The 21,088-nt window shown below is 45.5% G+C and overlaps 1 protein-coding gene across 1 annotated transcript in view; it reads left to right on the forward strand.

The window, feature by feature from the left end:
- The window catches only part of xpo4 (exportin 4), a 41,951-nt gene extending 21,320 nt beyond the window's left edge, over window positions 1-20,631 (forward strand). Inside the window, exons 8-24 of the mRNA XM_079357581.1 lie at window positions 3,371-3,528; window positions 8,347-8,521; window positions 8,940-9,116; window positions 9,349-9,491; window positions 9,592-9,737; window positions 10,606-10,783; window positions 12,330-12,489; window positions 13,114-13,283; window positions 14,525-14,699; window positions 16,414-16,620; window positions 16,806-16,892; window positions 17,012-17,192; window positions 17,287-17,408; window positions 17,528-17,658; window positions 18,045-18,162; window positions 18,290-18,382; window positions 18,908-20,631. Coding sequence (XP_079213707.1) covers window positions 3,371-3,528; window positions 8,347-8,521; window positions 8,940-9,116; window positions 9,349-9,491; window positions 9,592-9,737; window positions 10,606-10,783; window positions 12,330-12,489; window positions 13,114-13,283; window positions 14,525-14,699; window positions 16,414-16,620; window positions 16,806-16,892; window positions 17,012-17,192; window positions 17,287-17,408; window positions 17,528-17,658; window positions 18,045-18,162; window positions 18,290-18,382; window positions 18,908-19,105 — 2,619 coding nt within the window. The 3' untranslated portion in view covers window positions 19,106-20,631. The remainder of the gene's footprint in view (window positions 1-3,370; window positions 3,529-8,346; window positions 8,522-8,939; window positions 9,117-9,348; window positions 9,492-9,591; window positions 9,738-10,605; window positions 10,784-12,329; window positions 12,490-13,113; window positions 13,284-14,524; window positions 14,700-16,413; window positions 16,621-16,805; window positions 16,893-17,011; window positions 17,193-17,286; window positions 17,409-17,527; window positions 17,659-18,044; window positions 18,163-18,289; window positions 18,383-18,907) is intronic.
- Window positions 20,632-21,088: the final 457 nt, after the last annotated feature.

Raw genomic sequence — 21,088 nt, forward strand, 5'->3', positions numbered from 1 at the left:
CTTCAGCTTTTCTATCCAAAAAAAAAGCAAAAATATCCCAATAAATATTTTAAATAAGAAAAAAAAAAAAATCCAATAACAAGCTGTTTTTCTTTTTGTAACAGATTCGTGTATCTCTGTTTTCTCCTGAGAACGGGACACATTTCACAAAGCTGCTCTTATCTGCACTCGTGTAAGTTAAGCCTGTTAGTGTCACTCTGCGGACGTGAATCGTGATCGCCTGTATTTCACCACGGCGTCATACGGTTGTGACAGCGTCGTCTTAACGTCCTCACAGAGAGATAAATAACCACACGTACGGTAAAAGGGCGGTTTGTGTTCTCCCAGGAAACACAATCAGAGTGGAGTGGAGGGGAGTGATGAGGCTGCAGAGGCCGATTCCCGTCTGACTCGGCCTGCAGGCAGTCAGTAACCCGATCTGAGAGAGAGAGAGAGAGAGAGAGAGAGGTGGAATAGAGCGAGCAAAAGACAATAAGCTGGAAGCAGAGTGTTGATTTGAAAAAAAACAGAAAGATGAGCTTGTGAGCCCCCCCTGAGGAAACAGACACCAGGCTTTGTCTCCTTCTATAAATATCATCACTCACTGCACTTCTCTTTTTCTCTCCCTTCATTTATTCCCTCTTTTTTTTTTTTACGATGGTCTGAAGACAGAATAAAAAAAAAAGGAAATTAAAACTTCAAGCATTGCCCAGAAAAAAGAAAGAAAATTACAAAAAAAAATTAGCAGCAGTGTTTTAAATTCCATCCATGAAAAGATGTTATTTCAACCTGTTTGTTTTTCTTTAAAAAAAACAAAACAACATAATTTAGACTTTAGATTTCCTCATAAAACTTTTCAACATTTAATCAACGTCTCTAAATATTTGGTGAGATTTGTTTTAATGTTTTTCTGTCGAAGAGGCGTTTAAGAATGCGAACGCCGCCGCCTGCATTATCAGACTTCACCAAGCCCTTCATTAGTTTTACGTCTGCTCTCTTCCTCCTTGTTAAATTAAATGCACATTATCATCCATGTTGTTGTTGTCATTCAGAGCAGCTCCGCTCATCCTAAATCCATCGTTTAATCAGTGTGAAAAATCTACTGTCATCTGATCTGCATGCACAAAATGTTTCCATATTGGGTTTTTTTTGTTCCCTTTCCTTCAGTCAGCCTACACACACATACGCACACACACACACACACACACACACTATCTCTAACTATAGTCAGACTCAAGGCGACTGACATTACTGGCATCGCACGGATCATTCGCTGGTGCAGCTGCTTTTTTAGAGCTCGCCGCTCAATCCTCTGGCCTCTCCCTCTCTCTCTCTTTCTCTCTCGTCTCGCTCCTCACTCACTCACTCACCCGGCACCCCACCTCCTCCTCCACCTCCTCTTCCTCTCACTGAGTTCTTCCAGAGGATGACTTCACGCTCTGGAAGAGGGAAGCAGCAGCAGCAGCAGAGCTGAAAACTACCGTGGCTACGCTACGTTAGCATCCAAGATCTCAAGATTTCCAGCAAGCGTGGCTTTACAACCAACCAGGAAGCCCCGCTGTAGAGCGCAGGGGGACGAGGAGAGAGGCAGCAGGGAAGGATTTTTTTTTGGAGGGGGGGGGTGAGGGAGTGAGAAAGGGGAAAGCACTGGAAAGGAGGAGGAAAGTTTGATTGCTGCTGCTGCGATGGAGCCGTGCGCTGGCTCGTCGCGTGAAGACGGTGAAGACACTCTGGATTTAAGAGGATGACGGTTCAAGAGACGGGAGGAGAAGAAGAAGAAGAAAAAGGGCTCCGAGAGCTCACAGGAGGAACGCAGCTGAGCTCTCCAGACGTCCGCATTTCAGCGTTATTGGAAACATGTTGCTGAGAGGCTGCGCTCTGACTGCTGCTGCCTCGCTGTGTGTGTGTGTGTGTCTGTGTGTGTGTCTCTGTGCACAGTCGGGAAAAAAAACAATGCCTCGTCTTCTGCTGGAGTGTGACAGCTCAGAGCGAACAAACTGACCGAAAGCTCTGAACTGCTTGTGAGACTGAATCTTTCAGAGCGGCTCTCTCCCTGAAGGAGCCAGATTTTATTTTTTTCCGCTCTGGGTTTGATTGAGGCTGTCTGACGGCTCAGCGATTGTTTGTTGGAGACCGGGGGGGTGGGGGGGGGCATAGTGTCTGAAGACAGACTGCGCTTGCTGGGTCACAGCAGCGAGTACAGTGTCCACCTCGCCGGTCTGTTTTTAAAAGTGTTGACAGGAGGACGACACCGGTTCACCTTTTTCCTTCTGTGCCTGAGACTTTGATTTCCAAAGCAGAGTTCTCTTTACGACTGATCTGTGATGTGAAGCCAATAACAAGAAGAAGAGGAAGAAGAATACAAGTATGTCACAGCATCAGTGCAAAATCAATGCTGTCGGATTAGACGCCGTTTTCCAGAGTTTATTGAAGGAAATGTGACCCGGGTCTTTTTTTCTTTTTTTAAAAAACAAATCAAATCTGATATCAGAGTTTCTACAGCGAGAGGACACGAGGAGGCTTTCTGTAGATTTAAATCTGAATTTGAATTTTGTCCTTCGTCGACTCGTATCAGTAAGACGTTTTTAAACCGTGTAAACGGTGCTGATTTGACCTGAACACGACCAACGCCACTGCTTGCTCGCAGAAATCTGGTGCCCGGTGTTCTCTAACTATTTAATCAGTAGCGCTTTAAATAATGTTTAAAAATGATGTTGATTGTGATATTTAAAACATTTTCTAAAAGGAAGAATTTTATTTCAGCATTGCAGAAATGCACAGTGAAGATGACTTCACTGTCACTTTATTGGCCTGCAGCTTCCTCGAGTTCACTTGGCATGCTTTATCATTTTTATTTTTTCATTGCATGTTCCTGCTAACGGCAGCACTATTAAGCACATGTTCATTTATCCTCTTACTTTCCAACAGACGTACATTTTTATCACTGAAATAAAACTGAGATCACATAATGACACGCCGAACAGCGAATCAGAACTCAGGGCCGATCATTCTGACGTTCCCCGAAAAGTAAAAAAAACATAAAATAAAAATCAATCAAAGAAGAGGAGACGTGACCAGCGTTTATATTTCTGTCAGAGCCGAGGAGCCGCCGTCACTCGGTCGCTGATTTAACAGCTCACTGTTTCACTTTTGTTCGCTTTAAGACTCGGCTGAAGCTCGATGCTCAGCGTCGTTCTGTATTATGAGAAGGGGAAAAATCAAGAGGAAAACACGAGAAGCTTCTTTTTTCTTTATGCAGGTGAACTTTAAAAACAGGACTGAAAGGATCTAAGTGTATTTCTCCGTATAAAATCCTTTTCCAGCACACGCTGAGGATGTTTTTTTTTTCTCCTCGGTGATGAAGACTGACCTCTCCTCTCTGGTCTCGCAGGTGCACAGAAAGATCCGGGAGGACTCGGACATGGCGCAGGACTCCCTGCAGTGCCTGGCCCAGCTGGCCTCCATGCACGGGCCCGTCTTCCCCGACGAGAGCGCCCAGGTCTCGTACCTGGCCCACCTGGTGGAGGGTCTGCTCAGCATGATTAACGGGTGAGTCCGTTTGTCTATGGCTTCGAAATCTTCTCAGTTCTGCGTCTACGGCTCTGATTCTGTCAGCGGAGCCGCATCAGTGAGGCTGACACACACACGCGCGGCTTGAGGTTTTTCCGGACGTGTACGTTCCTCTTTTGACATCGGCTGCTGCACTTTTATCCTCTCCTGTTCTTCACTGACTTGTTGACGTCCTCGCGCTCTAAATGGTGAGCAGTCGTAGCAGGGTCGACTTTCAATTTAAACTTTTTCTTTCTGCTTTTTTTCGATTTATTATTTGGCAAAACTAATGTTTGATATTCATCAAGTCATTTCTCAGGTGATTGCTCTGACTAAAACCGATGAAGACCAGCAGCTGTTGCATCCCTGTTTCACGATTAGAAGTCGTCACTTCATTTGTTTTGGGGTTTTTTTAATCAAACACTCATCGATGCACGTTGACGTTTTGGAAATATGGGATTTAGGATTTGCAGAAACTAAAAGCGCTGATGTGCATTACGTGATGAAGTGTGGATGTGAGCACAGAGCGGCGTTCAGAGAGCAGGATGAGAACACGCTGACCGTCACGTGTAGTTTATCTCGGCCCAGTCCAAGGATTTCATGTTTGTTGAATTCAGAGACTCAACAAGCGCTGGAGGCCGACGTCAGCAGGAGCGCGTGACTCATACTGAGACATCTGCTTTTTTTAAAGGAACTAATGACTGCTTCAGTCTGTTTTTAGCATCTACCTACTCTATGGCCTTGGTTCCCAAACCTGGGGAGGATGGTGGCAAAGATCTCGGGGGGTGGGTGGGGGGGATGAGTCACAATGATCGATATTTGGCGTCTTGGATTGGATGATCGTATCACACGAGTCAGGACGATGAACTTTTAATCCGCCCCAGTTTTAACGGAGCGCTCCCTCTGCGTCCTTCCCCTTTCTCACTCCTGCATCCTGCACAGATCTCATCCTGGATTTAAGAGTCGGGAGTCTGTAAACACGCGAGGCCTCAAATCCGACATCCGACATCTATCCATGTCGCCCTCGGGATGAATTTAAGACTTTAACTTTTAGACCACGTTATACAAAAGAGTGTGTGTCCTTACTCTAACCAGCGTGTAACTTGTGCGGATTCACGCCCGCCGCGGTTCAACCCGCATTAGATCTGAATGGTGGAGGGCAGGTGGCGTGGCGTCGCGGATCCTGAGCCGCCTGAGCAGTGATTCTCCGCTCCAGCGCTGCCCGAAGAGGTCATGTGAAGAAAATAGACTTAGTGCTGAGTAACAGAACGCGGCGTGTGTAAGCTCGTGGCGTTCCACACTCGATTGTTCCTGCGCGTGGCGTCTGTATTGAGCGGTTGGGGGCTTGGGTTCTGTTTTTAGACGTGGGGTATCAGCTACAGCGAGCGAAAGGTTTAAAGAGAAGCCGTGTCTTTTTTATGAGACGAGTTCCTGGTTTAAATCCGTGTGAATGTGAAAACCTGAAACCGAGCCAAACGTGCTGCGTGTCGTTTATGAGCGAAGAAGAAAATAAAATATCCAATAATTATAAATCTTTACGTCGAGCTGCTGCGTCTCATTATGATCTGATTTAAAAAGGACCAGAAAGAGAGAGAGAGAGAGAGCAGCTCGTTTAACCGTCCTTGCATCGGCTTACATGTTGCTCTTTAAGTACCATGTATGCTTTTATTGTTTAGTCATAAAGCCTTTAATTTAATGATTTGACCGAACAGTCAAAGTGAAAACACTTTTTTCCTCAGCAGAAGCAAAACGACAGTTTGAGGCTGAAAATCTGTAAACTGAAAATATCCGATCAAAAACGACGATTAAAATACAAAATGGAGATCGGACCAACAAACGTAAACAGATATGTTTCTATAAGGTCCTTTAAAATTAAAAAAACGCTGCCTGACATTTAAATATACACGTTGAGATATCTTGAAAAGAAGAAAGAAGTGGACGTTGTTTAATTTAATACACAGAAAAAATCACCATACGATGTCATCACGACTCCATATTATCAAACTGTTCGCTCTAATTACTGTAAAACTTTAATGCAATTTAACTTTTTTATGACGTCCACAGAATTAAAGCAAGTCCAGAACGGTTTATAAATAGTCTGTTCATCGCACTTCAGTGTTTTTATTTCTGCACCAGTCGAGCTGAAAAAGGAGGCGGCGTGCGCCTCAAACAATGACCGATCAGACCTATAATATTAAACCATGAACTCTGGTAACAGTTCTGTCGGAAAAGTTTGAAGAAAACTCTTTCTGACGTTGTGAAGAGTTTTGAAAACATCAGCAACAAAACAAAGTTTGACATGAATGAAATTCACTGACAGCTGTGAGTTCGTGCTGCAAACACATTTAGTTTGTTTGACACCCGCTTTGTTTTTAATGTTTTGGATTCAATTACGAGTTAGAGAAAAAAAAAAAAAAAAGGTTTTTGAACAGAAAAAGTTGTCGTCATGGAAACGTGTGTGAAACCAAGAAGTACAGCAGAAGTGTTTTATGTTCATTTGTGGGCAAAGCGGTTCTGATCCGCACTAACATGTTTGAATGTGCACATGAGTATGTTGTTAGAGCACATGATCCTCGCTCTCTCTCTCTCTCTCTCTCTCTCTCTCCCCGCTGCTCTCCCGCTCCGTCTGTAATCACCTATTCTTGGAGCTTTTTTCCAATTGCCTCATCGGAAAACCACGCGGCGAGGGATGGCAGATCTGCAGTGATTGAACAGTTCTGCTCGCAATTTAACTCCATCTGATGGAGGTTAGCTCGCCCTCTCACACAACCTCTCTCTCTCTCTCTCTCTCTCTCTCTCTCTCTCTCTCTCTCTCTCTCTCTCTCTCTCTCTCTCTCTCTCTCTCTCTCTCTCTGTGGCGAGGGGCATCAATTCAAATAAAACTTAAAGATTTAGACTTCTGTCTTTCTCTAAGCAGCACAGGCCACACGGAGACGACAACGATCCGCAGGAAACGCCAGTGTGAGGGCGGGGAGGGTTTACGTGCTTTCATCTCAGCAGGCGTGGAAAACTCTGAACACGCTGTGTGTGTGTGTGTGTGTGTTTGGTGTCTTTAACCTGAGTTTATCAGCTCCTCTCTCTCCTGCTGGTGAATATTTGATTTTGGTTTGGTTTTGCCCATTTCGACCTGATGAGACGTCTGCATCTCTTTTGGTTTTTTTTGTGGTTTTTTTGATTATTTTTGACCTGAAGTTCAAAGGTGATTTTCAATTCCGAGTTAAAGCATGTAAATGACTTCAATGTGATGTCTCTATATGATACACAGGAAGAGTTTAGTAAACGTTGGAGTCCTCAGGTTGATTATAAACGCTGTGTGTTCACTTCATGGTTTTGTTGTTTACCTGCTGTCGTCGGTATCTGCCGGCTCTGAGCTCCGTGTTTGTTGCGTCGTTAGCATCTCTGGGTTTTTTTAGGAAACGTAGAAGTTTGAATGTTGGCAGCACTGTGTTTCATTGAAAGCACACAGATCTTTTGTACTCGGGGATGAGAGGGAGCAGTGTCTGTAAAATACAAATCAGAGCAGACTGCTTTTTATTTTGGTGCTTTTTGGAAACGTTTGAGGACGTTTGTGTTCAAACGAGACGCTCGGCTTGTTTCTGGACGAACCTCTCCATGTCTTTGTTTGGGCGTTGTTTCGTTCCTCATTTTATTCTTGATGTGGAACTTGAGTGTTTTCTCACATAAAATTTAATCGTCTTGTTTTTGTTTTTTTCTGCCACATCTGCCCGCTCACAAGTCGTTGTTTTTTTTTTAACGTGGTGTCAGGAGGATTGTTCTCTGTGAATTTCAGTTCATGCAGTTCCTTCGTGTTTCAAGAAATAAAATAAATGAAAGCCACTCAGAGCACTTTTACACCACAGGTCACACCTACACACTCAGGCTGATGGTAGAGGCTGCTGTGAGAAGTAACTCCTCCCATTCACACACATTCATCATACGATGCCGACAAAGCAGCCGGAGCGTCTCGGGGTTTAGTATCTTGCCCGATGACACGTCACACATGTGTCTTTTAATATTTTAAATTCACGACTTTCATCTTCAAATTCCAGAAGATGATTTTTTTTTTTTTTTCCTTTAACGTGGCCCGATGTTACGTCGTAACAATGTAGCTGTCATTCGCGATCGTTTGAGACTCATTTATACAAGTTAGTGGATGAACTTGGTGAACTCTACCGCCAATGACTCCTCAGTTCTTAATGTGGCTGCGTGACGTATTAGTGCGATCCTTCACATGTGGCGTGCACGCACTGTGTTTCTATCTGTCCAGACACTCTGAGAGGAAAATTAAAAAAACAGATTTCTATATATGGTTTTTTTAAAAAACAACATGAGCGAATTATGTTGAGCATGTCCAGGCCTGTCACGCCCGTCTTCATGCTATAATGTGATCTTGAACTTGTCCTTATGAAAAGCATAATTACAGTCTTTACATTTGAATGGTGGAGGGTGTGGGGGGGGGGGGGGTAATGCTCAGGGGTCAAAGTTTCCAGCCAGTTTTGGTTGAGGATCAATTTTCATGCCTTTTTCTAAACCTCGCTCGTCTTGTTGAGTTTCAGTGGAGTCGACCCCAGTTTGCGCTCGGCCTCACCCTGCAGAGTTGAAACCGTCCCCTCCGCAGGCCAAAGCACGGGTTTGAAAACCCGATAGAAGAGACTCCCCCCACTGTGTGGACTTTTAAATGGATTTTCATCACTGAGTGTAACGCTGGCAGCAGATCTCTCTAAAGTCTCTTTTTGATTTCTCACTTCTGAATCTCATGACACAATTAGACGTCCTATTGAGCGGGGGATCTCACTTTTTCTTATCCGTGTTTTCAAGGATCGAGATCGAGGACTCCGAGGCGGTGGGCATTTCCAACATCATCTCCAATCTGATCACCATGTTCCCTCGAAGTATCTTAACCGCGCTGCCCAGCGAACTCTTCACCTCCTTCATTAACTGCCTCACACTGCTCACCTGCTCGTTCGGACGCAGCGCCGCCCTAGAGGAAGTGGTGAGTAATTACACCTTCACGTGCCTCAGAAAATTCTGATTATTCTCAGTTAATTTTCAGGTTTATTTTAGAAATACGACGGCAGATAGTCAGAAATCAGAGTAAGAGAGAGAGAGAGTAGGGAATGACAGGCCGGATTCGAACGCAGGCCCCGCCCACCTGGAGGACTCCAGCCTCGGCTCACTAACCACCAAACTACCAGCGACCAAAACCCAGAGACGTTTAATCAATCACACAGAGAACGATATCATTGACTTTTTTAAAAGCAGGATGAGATATGTTAGTCAGGAAACATTAGCCGATAAGACGTAACACTTTTGTCCAGAGGGGGCGCCAAAATCAGCTCAATCCTAAAGATCCTCACGTGAGATTTAAATGCGTTTTTCCTGTTTTAATTTCTCCTCCTGTCCTCGCACAGCTGGATAAGGACGACATGGTTTACATGGAGGCCTACGACAAGCTGCTTGAGTCGTGGCTAACGCTCGCCCAAGACGACGAACATTTCCCTCGCGGCTGCTTTGTCCAGCCGGCGATTCAGGTCTTCAACTCGTACATCCAGTGTCACCTGGCTGCTCCCGACGGCACCCGGAACCTGGTGAGACTCTGTTTGTATCTACGATTAAAACACGAGCGTGTTTGTGATTTGTGATGACGAATCTCAAAAAGTTTAAAACGGTTTCCGGAGAAAAGTTTCAGGATTCTACTACAAGATATTCATGCGTTGTTTATTGTGCTGAATGAAGCTCTTGTCCTCTTCCAGCTGACGAAGGGTTTTTCTTTTGCATTTTTCTAAAAATATAAACCTCGATGAATTTCCACCCCCTCAGTCGGTGAACGGCATATCGTCTCACGACGAGGAGGAGATAAACGAGCTGCAGGAAGACGACAGAGAGCTCTTCTCTGACCAGCTGTCGAGCATCGGCATGTTGGGGCGTGTGGCTGCTGACCACTGTATCCCTCTGCTCACCAGGTAAAACACACGGGACGCCTTCTCATCGTTTTTGTGCTGCAACATTTTTAGAAGTATTTCTGAAATGTGTTGACATTTCTCTCGTGACGTCGTTCTGCAGCCTGTTAGAAGATCGAGTCACACGACTCCACGGGCAACTCCAGAGGACCCAACAGCACCTCATGGCGACCTCTGACCCCGGATCGATGGACCGCAAAGTCCTGGACGACCTCTATGAGGACATCCATTGGCTCATACTGGTCTCAGGTCAGCAGATGGACATAAAACACTCAGAGTTGTGTTGATATTAAACTTCAGGATTTGGTCCGATGTAGGAAGCAGTATTCTCTTATTTTTGAATTTTTTACTTCATCAGGAGTCGTTTTCGCTTTTCTTTGGTAATATATCATTTCCTCAAGGTCAGAGAAACGATCTTTAATGATTTATTTGATTGTGTTTGAACACAGTTGTCTGCACAGCACATGTTCCTTGAGGGAAGTTTGCATGGACCTGAGATTTGTACGATACAAAACACACTGAACACAGCCAAAACAGGAAACTCTCTGAGTCCAGCTGTGCAGAAACGTCACCTCAGCCTGTCTTCATCCGCCCGTGAAAATAGTACGAGGAAGCCTAAATGTTGAAAATTCAACACGGTAGACTAATACAGGATTGAAAACAAACGAATGAAGACGTTAACGAGGATTTGAGCTGATATGACTCGTCCGTGCTGATTGTTCAGGGGGGGCGGGGGGGTCATCGTCTGAAAGGAAACTCACTGTAGCAGTCGAGCCAGATCTCAAACACAAACAAACAGCAGGTTTTATAGTGTTCACTAATGACTTTTCCAGAGCTTTTAATTCCACTTTACTGGCTATAACTTTGAGCCAGACAAAAGAGAGGAACTCCCCCCGCTCCTGTGGCTGCTCGTTAATGAAACACTGTCTGACTCTGCATCATTAAAGGCACTATTTGTAGATTTCCCCACTTTTCTCTCTATTTTTAGTTTCTTTAATTTGTTCATTGTTTTTCGGACTGAAACTGGGACATCTGTGGTTCTAAAAAAACAGATTTAACCCCACACCTCTAAGACGTGTTCAAGGCAAACGTTCATCCGTCTGTGGCGTTTCTTCAGGTTATTTGCTGGCCGACGACCCTCAGGGAGAGACGCCGCTGATCCCCTCGGAGGTGATGGAGTTTTCCATCAAACACTCGACAGAGGTGGACATCAACACGACGCTGCAGATCCTCGGCTCGCCGGGAGAGAAAGCCTCGTCCATACCAGGCTGCAACCGCACAGATTCAGTCATCAGGTAGGGACGTGGACGTGATGAACTTTTGATCGTTTTAAGGTGGAATCAAACGGGTTTCATTTGTTTGATTCCTGACAGAAGGTTAACCAGCGACACCAGAGACTCTGACATTTAGAAGAAGTGAAGATTAAGACCCAAGTACCTTTTAATGTTGTGTATACTGTACTGCTGTACCGGGTTAAGGACTCATGGCTGCGAGGAGTCTGCTCTTCTTTGCTGTGTTTGAGGCTATTCAAGGGCGAATATTGCCGAAAGAAAAAAGACAGTTGGGCGCACCCCAACACTTCGATTCGATTGTCCATAACTCAAAAATGCACACTTGAGAATCTTGAAATGATGGATCCATTATTTCCCCCCCAAAAAATAAACAAGACACATCCTTAACCGGGTGCTGGATCCAACAAGTAAAAGTAGAAAAGAAGCGAACAGTCAAAAAACAAAAAGTGTCAAAAAACTCAGCTCATTTAATAAACTTCATTCTTATATATATATATATATATATATATATATATATGATATATCATGAGCATGAAAACATTTGTAGAGTAAGGCCATCTCTCCAGTGTACACCATGATGAGAAGTGAACCAGATGTGACTTTGACCTCTGCAGCAGAAACTGACAGGAACATGAGTCCAGGGCGGTCAGAGAGCTTTGAGTGAAGAACCAAACACAGCCTCTCTCCTCAAATCATGACCGTGCACCGTCAGCTTTCCCCCGGTTAGAAACAAAACGGCTCTTTAATGAAGACAAGTCAACAGCAGATAATAAATAGAAAGTTGGGGATTCAAAGCGTCTCTGGCTGCTCTTCTCAGCTGAGCTTTTCAACAACAATTAAATGTGCGGCCCGACAGTAATGTGACTTCGCTGTTTGAACCTCGTGTGGTTCAGGGGCAGCTGGCGGCCGCACTGGATGCTCAACTATTAGAAGGCAATCAAGTATGTGTGTGTGCGTGCGTGTGTGTGTGCAGATAATAATGACGATAGATGGTCACAGCAGCCAGCCAGATTGTCTGCTGAAGGTCATTGTTCTTTCTAGATTGTTCATTAGTGTGTGTGTGTGTGTGTAACAGCAATGACAGTGGATTGCAGAGATGAGGGGCCGCTGGCATCATGTTTCCTCACGGCCAGCGGACGACCCCGGCCCTATAAATGTCAACGTGGTTTTGTTTTCTGCAAACAATGTGGAGCTGTGCACTGTCCTCCCCGGAGGGGGCGGAGCCATAAGCCGCTTTAAGCCCTCTGTCTCTGTCCTCTATGAACTGTATGTGTGTGTGTGTGTGTGTGTGTGTGTGTGTGTGTGTGTGTATGTGGATTTGACTTTGTGAAGAACACTCATTCCAACAAAGGTCATTAATGTGATTATTGCCTAAGGTTTGATTTTTGTGTTTTTGTTTAAAGTAAAAACAAAAAGCAGACTCTACTTTATTTTCATTGATGTTGTTGATTTCATTTCTCTGTTTTTATTTCTGTCTTTGTCTTCTGAGCTACAATCGCACGTTTTGACACCCTGAATCTTCTCTCTTTTCTTCTCTCTCCGCTCTCAGGTTGCTGTCGGCGGTGCTGCGGACGTCCGAGGTCGAGTCCCGAGCGACGAGAGCGAGCCTGACGGAGCTGCTGAGCCCGCAGATGGGGAAGGACATCATGTGGTTCCTCCGACGCTGGGCGAAGACGTACCTGCTGGTGGACGAGAAGCTCTACGAACAGGTACCAGGCTCTCTCTCTCTCTCTGTGTCTCTGTCTCTCTCTCTCTGTTTCTCTCTCTCTCTCTCTCTCTGTTTCTCTCTCTGTCTCTCTCTCTGTGTCTCTCTCTCTCTCTCTCTCTCTCTCTCTCTCTCTCTCTCTCTCTCTGTTTCTCTCTCTCTCTCTCTCTGTCTCTCTCTGTCTCTGTCTCTCTCTCTATTTCTCTCTCTCTCTCTGTCTCTGTCTCTCTCTCTGTGTCTCTCTCTCTATTTCTCTCTCTCTCTGTGTCTCTCTCTCTCTCTGTCTCTCTCTCTCTCTGTCTCTCTCTCTGTGTCTCTCTCTCTATTTCTCTCTCTCTGTGTGTCTCTCTCTCTCTCTGTTTCTCTCTCTCTGCCTCTGTCTCTCTCTCTCTCTCTCTGTCTCTCTCTCTCTGTCTCTGTCTCTCTGTGTGTCTCTCTCTCTCTCTCTGTTTCTCTCTCTCTCTGTCTCTCTCTCTGTCTCTGTCTCTCTGCGTCTCTCTCTCTCTCTCTCTCCGTTGCTCTCTCTCTCTCTCTGTCTCTCTGTTTCTCTCTCTCTCTGTCTCTCTGTTTCTCTCTCTCTCTCTCTCCTCCCCGCCCCCGTCTCATCCTTCCTCCTGTGTCTCCTCAGATCAGCATCCCTTTCAGCACAGCGTTTGGCGCAGACACCGAGGGGGCCCAGTGGATTGTGGGATATCTTCTGGAGAAGGTGATCAACAACCTGTCCGTGTGGAGCTCGGAGGCGGAGCTGGCGAACGACACAGTGGAGCTGCTGGTGACGCTGGTGGAGAGGAGGGAGAGGTGAGGACGGCGTTTATTCAGCTTGAAGGAGCTCTAGCAGCTCAAATGTTTTATTGTCTGTTTTTACATCGTAACTTTGAGAATGAGGTAATTTTACAGACTTTTTATTGAAGCATGTGTATGAAAGGAGTACTTTACCGGATTTATATCAAATAAATTCAGCTCTAAAGTTTAGACCTTTTATCGCCCATGGAAAGGAAACAACAACTAAAAGTCGTCCAGGAGAAGTTTGGACTGTGCAGTAAATCAAACTTTACATTAAAGATGTCGACACATGAAGAAGGACAGAAGCAATAACAGATTGAACAATAGCAGCTTTAGAAAACAGAAAGCGGCGACGGGAACACAGGCCGCCGCCTGCAGCACAGCGTGAAGACAAGACGAGTGATCAGCGGTATCATTACGATCACTTCTGGAATAACAGCATGAACAATAGCCAGCCAATCACAACCCGGCTATCGCTTTATGTAATCTAGTTTATGGCGTTTCGGAAAAAATGTATAACTTTCCTTCCCTAATCACTCAGTCGAGGCTTTTGTTTTCTCCAAGTGATAAAACGCTTTATGTAAGTTCTTATTTGACAAATTTTACCTTCAGAACTGAAGCGCTCGTCGACTTCCACGGGATATCATCAAACTGCCTCGACTCAGAGGAACGTTTTTTATGCTGCATTTTCCAGGCGCAGCCTTGTATATTATATATAGTATAAGTTTCACCTGCAGTCTGAATGTTGTACATGTGTAATGAGGGGGGGGGGGGGTAGTAACGGAGGTGTTACAGGGTGTAGGACAGGTTCCCTGGAGCACACAGGGAGAGCACGCAGCTCTGGGAAATCACAGACTCTTAAGGCGTCATTTAGGCGGAGCTTCGTCATGAGCGTGAAATTTCACTATGAAAAGAGCTATTGTCTGATTGTCTTTGTAACTTACTGTGAATCTTCATCAAAAAAAAGAATCTTTAGCTTTAAGGGCATGGTTGACCCAACAGTGTGCAGATTCATTAATACGAGCGAGTAAGACAGTGATTAGTGGAAGCCCACACTTAGTGAGAGCAGAGAGGAGAGAGGAAGTCTTCACATGCAAACTGTGATTTTTTGTGTTTATTTTTTTCAAAAGGCTGTTTGGGACCGTTGTCCTGAACGCCTTCGGGTGATGTCTTTTAAGTGCACGTGTTTCTGCACATCACTGGAGGTGCGATCAGACGTCCTAACAGCAGCTCCGACCTCCTTGTTTTGTGTCCAGGGCGAACATCGTGGTGCAGTGTGAGAGCTGGTGGAGCCTGGCGAAGCAGTTTGCCAGCCGCAGCCCGCCCCTCCACCTGCTGTCGAGCCCGGTGCAGAGGACTCTGATGAAAGCTCTGGTCCTCGGGGGCTTCGCACACATGGACGCCGACACCAAACAGCAATACTGGGCAGAGGTAATGTGAACTAGTAGTATGTTTCCATCAACCAGCATTCACAATTTCTACCAACTGAAAAACTCACTGAAGTTGAATATAATTTACAATGTAAACATCGAGGGATTTAAGAGACGGAAAAGGTGTAGGCTAATAAAGTTTAAAGGTCAAATATTCTCCTCCTCTTCAGTTTAAATGTCAGAGCTCCTCTTCCACATGTGTGTGAAGTGTGTTGTTGTAAATCCACTCTGATCCTGTATTTGATCATGTCTATAAACCCCTCTATCTCAGCCCTGATCAGAACAGGCTGTTTCTGTGTCTGTCGCTTTAAATATGTAAATGAGCTGTGTCTGACCACGCCCCCTCTCTGGAAGGGCTCGGGTGTACTCGCTGCTTTCTCGCTCCATTGTTTACAGTGAGAAGGCAGACTCAGAGGGCATAACAAACACCTAGATGTGGGAGTGTCACCCACCTGGGGGAGGGGCTACTGCCCTTTGTGATGTCATGAAGGGAAAATCTAATTAAGAATTTTGAATGAAAAAATTTTACAGATACGGTTACACTCAAGACACTAAGATTTGAGTTCTTGCAGGAATAAACTCGTATGTTCTTGAACATTGTGCAGATCACTTGATGAAGACGAAGAAAATGAATCAACAACCAATGTGATCAATTTTCTTGTTTGTATTTCATCAACCAAGAAAAGGAAGAAGCCACGCAGGCTCTGGTGTGAGCCAATCAGCAGTCACCAAAGTCCCTCGGTGAATTAGTCATGAATCCAGAAGTCATTGTTTGTTGCATCTTTCTACACAGATGTTTGTGATTACAGCTGTGGACCGAACACTTTCAATCAAAGCTGTAATGTATTCACACATAAGTGATAAACACAGCTAGCTCGCTCGCTCTCTCTCTCTCTCTCTCTCTCTCTCTCTCTCTCTCTCTCCCTCTCTCTCTCTCTCTCCCTCTCTCTCTCTCTGTGTCTCTGTCTCTCTCTCTGTCTCTGTCTGTCTCTCTCTCTGTCTCTCTCTCTGTCTCTCTCTCTCCCTCTCTCTCTCTCTCTCTCCCTCTCTCTCTCTCTGTGTCTCTGTCTCTCTCTCTGTCTCTCTCTCTCTCTCCCTCTCTCTCTCTCTCTCTCTCTCTTTATGAGAGTATTGTGCTACAGCTCGTCATGTCTGATGTCTGCAGACGAATTATGGATGTAGCCGATAATATTCCCCGTCGAGTCTTCCTCCCGTGTGTATAACATGATCCTTTTAGTGATCCAGCAGGCCTGTCTCTTAATAAGCTGACAGTAGTAAGTAAACGGGGGTGCAAAGCCACAATGACTCCAGAGTAATTATTGCAAGGGGGGGGGGGTGTACAAGTGAGACGGCAGCTGTTTGCTCCTGCAGCTGCTTGCTCTCAGCTCGGATCGCTCTGTGGGAGGAGGAAGAGGACAGACGGAGCCAACAACTGATCAAACACTCTCCTTTGTTACATCTCCACATTCGTCCTCTTCCCTTGAACGCACCGAGAAATCCGCATTTGTCCCGTCTAGTCAAAGAGCTCGGATTTGTTTTGATTATGTGTCATAACTGAGTTCAGAAAACCCAGTTTGATGGAGCAGCAGACGGCAGGAGGACGCCGCTCCCACTGAACATAGACGAGAAATAATGTCGTGTAGTAGGAAGTTCATTTATAAAGAGACTTTATCTAACAAGAAAACTCTTTTTTTCTCTCTCTCTCTCTCTGCTAGGTGCTCCACCCGCTCCAGCAGCGTTTCCTCAACCTCATCAACCAGGAGAACTTCGCTCAGATCAGCCAGCAGGAAGCCGTCAAACGGGAAATCGTGGCCACGTTAGAGGCGCTGTGCGGCATCGCCGAGGCGACGCAGATCGACAACGTGGCCTCGCTCTTCTCGTTTCTCATGGACTTTCTGTCCAGCTGCATCGGCCTCATGGAGGTAAGAGCGGAGAGAGTCGTGCCGGTTTGCAGGTTGTTGATCACGAGAGGACAAATATAAAACGACACGAAGACGAAAAAGAGAATTAATTTGAATAATCGTCTGATTTGATTGGCTGAATTTGTGAACCTCGAATCTTTGAACGAAAATGAATTGAACCTCCTTGTTTGGGTTTTGTCTCTCAGGTCTACAGCAACACGCCCGAGACCATCAACCTCATCATCGAGGTTTTTGTGGAAGTCGCACACAAGCAGATCTGTTACCTGGGAGAGGTGAGTGACAGCTGCGAACGACGTGCATCATGAGTCAGCGTTTTTGTCAGCAAAAAATTTCTTCATATCTTCAGGTCCACGTGACTCTCTGAGATCTTCTCTCCTCTCTCTTCCTGCAGATCAAGTCCATGAAGCTGTACGAGGCGTGTCTGACGCTGCTGCAGGTTTACTCCAAAAACAACCTGAGCAGAAAGAGGAGCGACTCGGCGGCCGAGGAGGACCAGTACCAGGACCTGCTGCTCATCATGGAGCTGCTCACCAACCTGCTCTCCAAGGAGTTCATCGACTTCAGCGACACCGGTGAGCTCGCTGACTGTTTTTTCCCCCGCGTTAAGTCGAGCTGCGGTGGAAGATCGCTCCCTCACTCGTTGTTCATGTCGTGTTTTTTTTAAAGACGAGGTGTTTCGGAACCAGGACCAGGGAACGCCGGCGTCTAATCGGACGGTATCCGCAGCAGATGTCGTCCTGTACGGTGTCAACATCGTTCTTCCTCTCATGTCTCAGGACCTGCTCAAGGTGGGACTGCAGAACGCAGACGTTTAATATTCAACCTGAGCCAGACGTTTCCCTTCTGCTAACTTATCCAGCTGGAGTCACTGTGATGACAAGTTGTTGTTTTTTTTCTCTTCTCGTAGTTCCCGTCTCTGTGTAACCAGTACTACAAGCTCATCACCTTCATCTGTGAGATCTTCCCAGAAAAAATCCCACAGCTGCCTGAAGACCTCTTCAAAAGCCTCATGTTCTCTCTGGAGCTGGGAATGACCTCGTATCCTCACCGTGCCTGCGTGTTGCCTCTCTGCTGATTCAGTTTCTGCTCTTCTTTAAACGCTTTTAGTCGACAAAGTTTCCGATTGCCCCGTTGTAACGGGAGTGTTATTAGCTATTTATCCCGCAACGTACACATCAGCAACATCCGTCAAGTGTCTTTTCCACGTTTCACGCTCGGCGTCGCGGGAGGGCGACATCCACACTCGGCTCAATCCTAGGATCCGCTCTGAAAGTCGCCATGTTCAGTCATGTTCTGGGATTATTTCTGAGCTGCTTTAACATCTTAAAGATGAAGCATCCTGCACGAAGTCGCAGGCGCTTTAACGATAGTTCGCTAGATTTCTTTGTCCTGTTTCTTTGTTTGTCCTTAACGCGTGCGCTCAGGATGAGTTCAGAGATCAGCCAGCTGTGCTTGGAGGCGTTGTCTCCTCTGGCCGAGCAGTGCGCTAAAAACCAGGAGAAGGACACGCCTCTCTTCATCGCCACTCGTCACTTCCTCAAGGTGCAAACACACACACACACACACACACACACACACACACACACGCTTGGCTGAAGCTTTTATTCACTGAACAGACATTTGAGGCTGTTTATTAATGATGCTCCCTCTTCCTTGTTTGTGCCTCCAGCTGGTGTTTGACATGCTGGTCCTGCAGAAACACAACACTGAGATGACGGTGGCAGCAGGAGAAGCTCTCTACACACTTGTATGCCTGCATCAGGTGAGAACAGAAGATACAAATCTGTCATGTCCAGTGAGAAAACACTCAAATGAGATTCATAAATCTGGGTGCAGACGGCCTAGCGGTGAGGTCACACCTCATGTACTGAGGCTGTGCAGCTCGGGTTTGAATCTAACCTGCAGAAATTGCTTCTTTTTTTTTTTTTACATAAATTTAGTTTTTAAATGAATTTTTGACTTCAAACAAAGTCATGCTGGATGTACTATAAATCTTCAAACGAAAGTCCTTCCCAGTGTACGGCTCCGCTGCCTGGAGTCTGATGCTGCGGCACATTTTGACAAATAAAGGCCGGTCTCATTTAGAGAGACGCATGAATTTACTTTTTCAAGTTTTTGCACATCAAAATGAAGGAGAAAAAACTGCAAGACACAGTAAAAAATAAATATTATATTGGACATTGCCCCCTAGTGGTCAATCAGTGTCACTGCATGTTTGTTGCGCAGCGCTGTGACACACGGGAAGATGGTTCTGTGATGACCTCTGACTTGAGTTTGTTTCCTTCAGGCCGAGTACTCTGAGCTGGTGGAGACTCTGCTCTCGACGCAGAGAGACGCCGTCATCTACCAGCGGCTGGCCGACGCCTTCAACAAGCTGACGGCGAGCAGCACGCCGCCCACCATGGACCGCAAGCAGAAGGTCGCCTTCCTCAAGAGCCTTGAGGAGTTCGTGGCCAATGTGGGCGGCCTGCTCTGCGTGAAATAACCACTGGAAACCGACGTCGCCTCAAATCATCGTTTTAAAAATGCAACCAATCAAGGACGACCCCTCCCCCTCCGCTTCAACCCCTGAGAACTCTGGGTAGAAGACGAGAGGGCTCGACGCCACGGAGGAACTCTTCGTCTCTCTGCCTGCGCTGCGGGGGAATCATCTCACACCGGAATGTTTTATCCTCCCTGGGTTTCTGTTTTAGTTTTAGCCCACCCGTTGGCCCCGCCCTCCGGCATGATTGACAGCCTTAAAGATGACGATGATGATGATGATGATGTGGTAACCATGGAGACTGAACTGCATAGCAGACTGGATGACTGAAACAATGAAGCACTGACCATCATGACCAGCCGAGGAGCGGAGCAGCAGCTGATGTGTTTCCTCCACACAGACTCCGCCCCTTTTTGCTGCTGCCTCGTTCACCTGGAGGCTGCCACACACGCGCACACACACACACACACACACACACACACACACACACACACACACACACAGACACAGGGATGTGAGGGTTAACAGGAAATGTTTTGTTTTTTTTAACTCAAAGAGTGTGAGGTTTTAAGGTACCGGTATTAGAGTTTCCGTTAATGTCCTGAATTGAACAAGTTTCATTTTAACAGTTTCCACTCACGCTCACACACACACACACACACACACACACACACACACACACACACACGTTTGCTCCAAATCCTTCCCAGAGTGCCTTTGTTTTGCTGATTGCTCAGTGTGTGTGTATGTGAAACATGCCATACGTTAACTGACAACACACAACGACTGTGCCTGTCCTACGCCAAGAATAAAGTGTGCGCACACACACACACACACACACACACACACACACACACACACACACACACACACACACACACACACGCACACACACACACACATTAAATTCAAATGCACACCGACACACACGGGAGAAACTTCTGGCTGTCTTTGGGGGGTTGCTGATCCGCACAGCGCAGGAGGGCGATGACGGGAAAACCAAAATCAGATTATGTTTCATTAAGAGGATGTACATATATATAAATATACAGTTTTCAAATCAGAAGAGAAATGAATGTTCATAGCAACAGAAGCTGTTTTTATATGCCTGTAGACAGCAGGAGTTCACCTTTGAATGAATTCAGCTAAAGAGGGAGCAACTTCTCTGTGTTGACTTTTTTTTTTCTTGCGGTTTGATATTTTTGCTCTCATTTTTTTGGATAGTATGATGTTGCCTCCCTCCCTCCCTCCCTCCCTCCCTCCCTCCCTCCACTCGGGATCAGGAGAATCGGGCCTCCTGGAGTTTAGCAGATTAATTTCAGTAGTATTTTTCTACAGCAGCACATCCACCGTTTCTCTTCTCAACACACACTGGATTGAAGCAGAGACAGCAATAACAAACCAAATGAAAAGGAGCAGAGCCACTCGTCGGAGGAGTCTTCACATTCACAGCACTATACTGGTTATTGTAGAAAGGCTGTTTTGTTAATGAAGTGTAAAAGTGTACATAAAGTTATTGTATAAAAAGATCTGGCCTCAGTTTTCTTTCACGTGTCCGTCAAGCTGAAATCTTCTTTAATAATGAATAAAACTTTGTTTTTTTATCAGGAATTTTCACATTAAAAGAGGCAAAAAATAAGACTCCAACTCCAAGGATTGAGACCAAATAAACTTCAACGTACACTGGTGTCAAAATCCACATGAGACTAAAAGGTTAAAGCTTGATTACAGATTTAATTATTTACCTTTAATAAAGTTTCTTTTATGAGAGAGACGGTTCAGAAAGCTTCTTAGACATGTTTCACTGTATTAAGACAAATAACTATTAATACCTACAATTATGAATAGATGTACAAATATATACATGGTTTTAACTTAGTCTTGAATGGCTCAAATCTTCGACAATTACATGTTAGGATTTCTTTTTTTAAGTTATATTAGATTCCGTTATAGACTTTATATAAATAAACGATATTTGGTGACTAT

This window comes from Symphodus melops, assembly GCF_947650265.1.
Source record: "Symphodus melops genome assembly, chromosome: 12".
Lineage (NCBI taxonomy): Eukaryota > Metazoa > Chordata > Actinopteri > Labriformes > Labridae > Symphodus > Symphodus melops.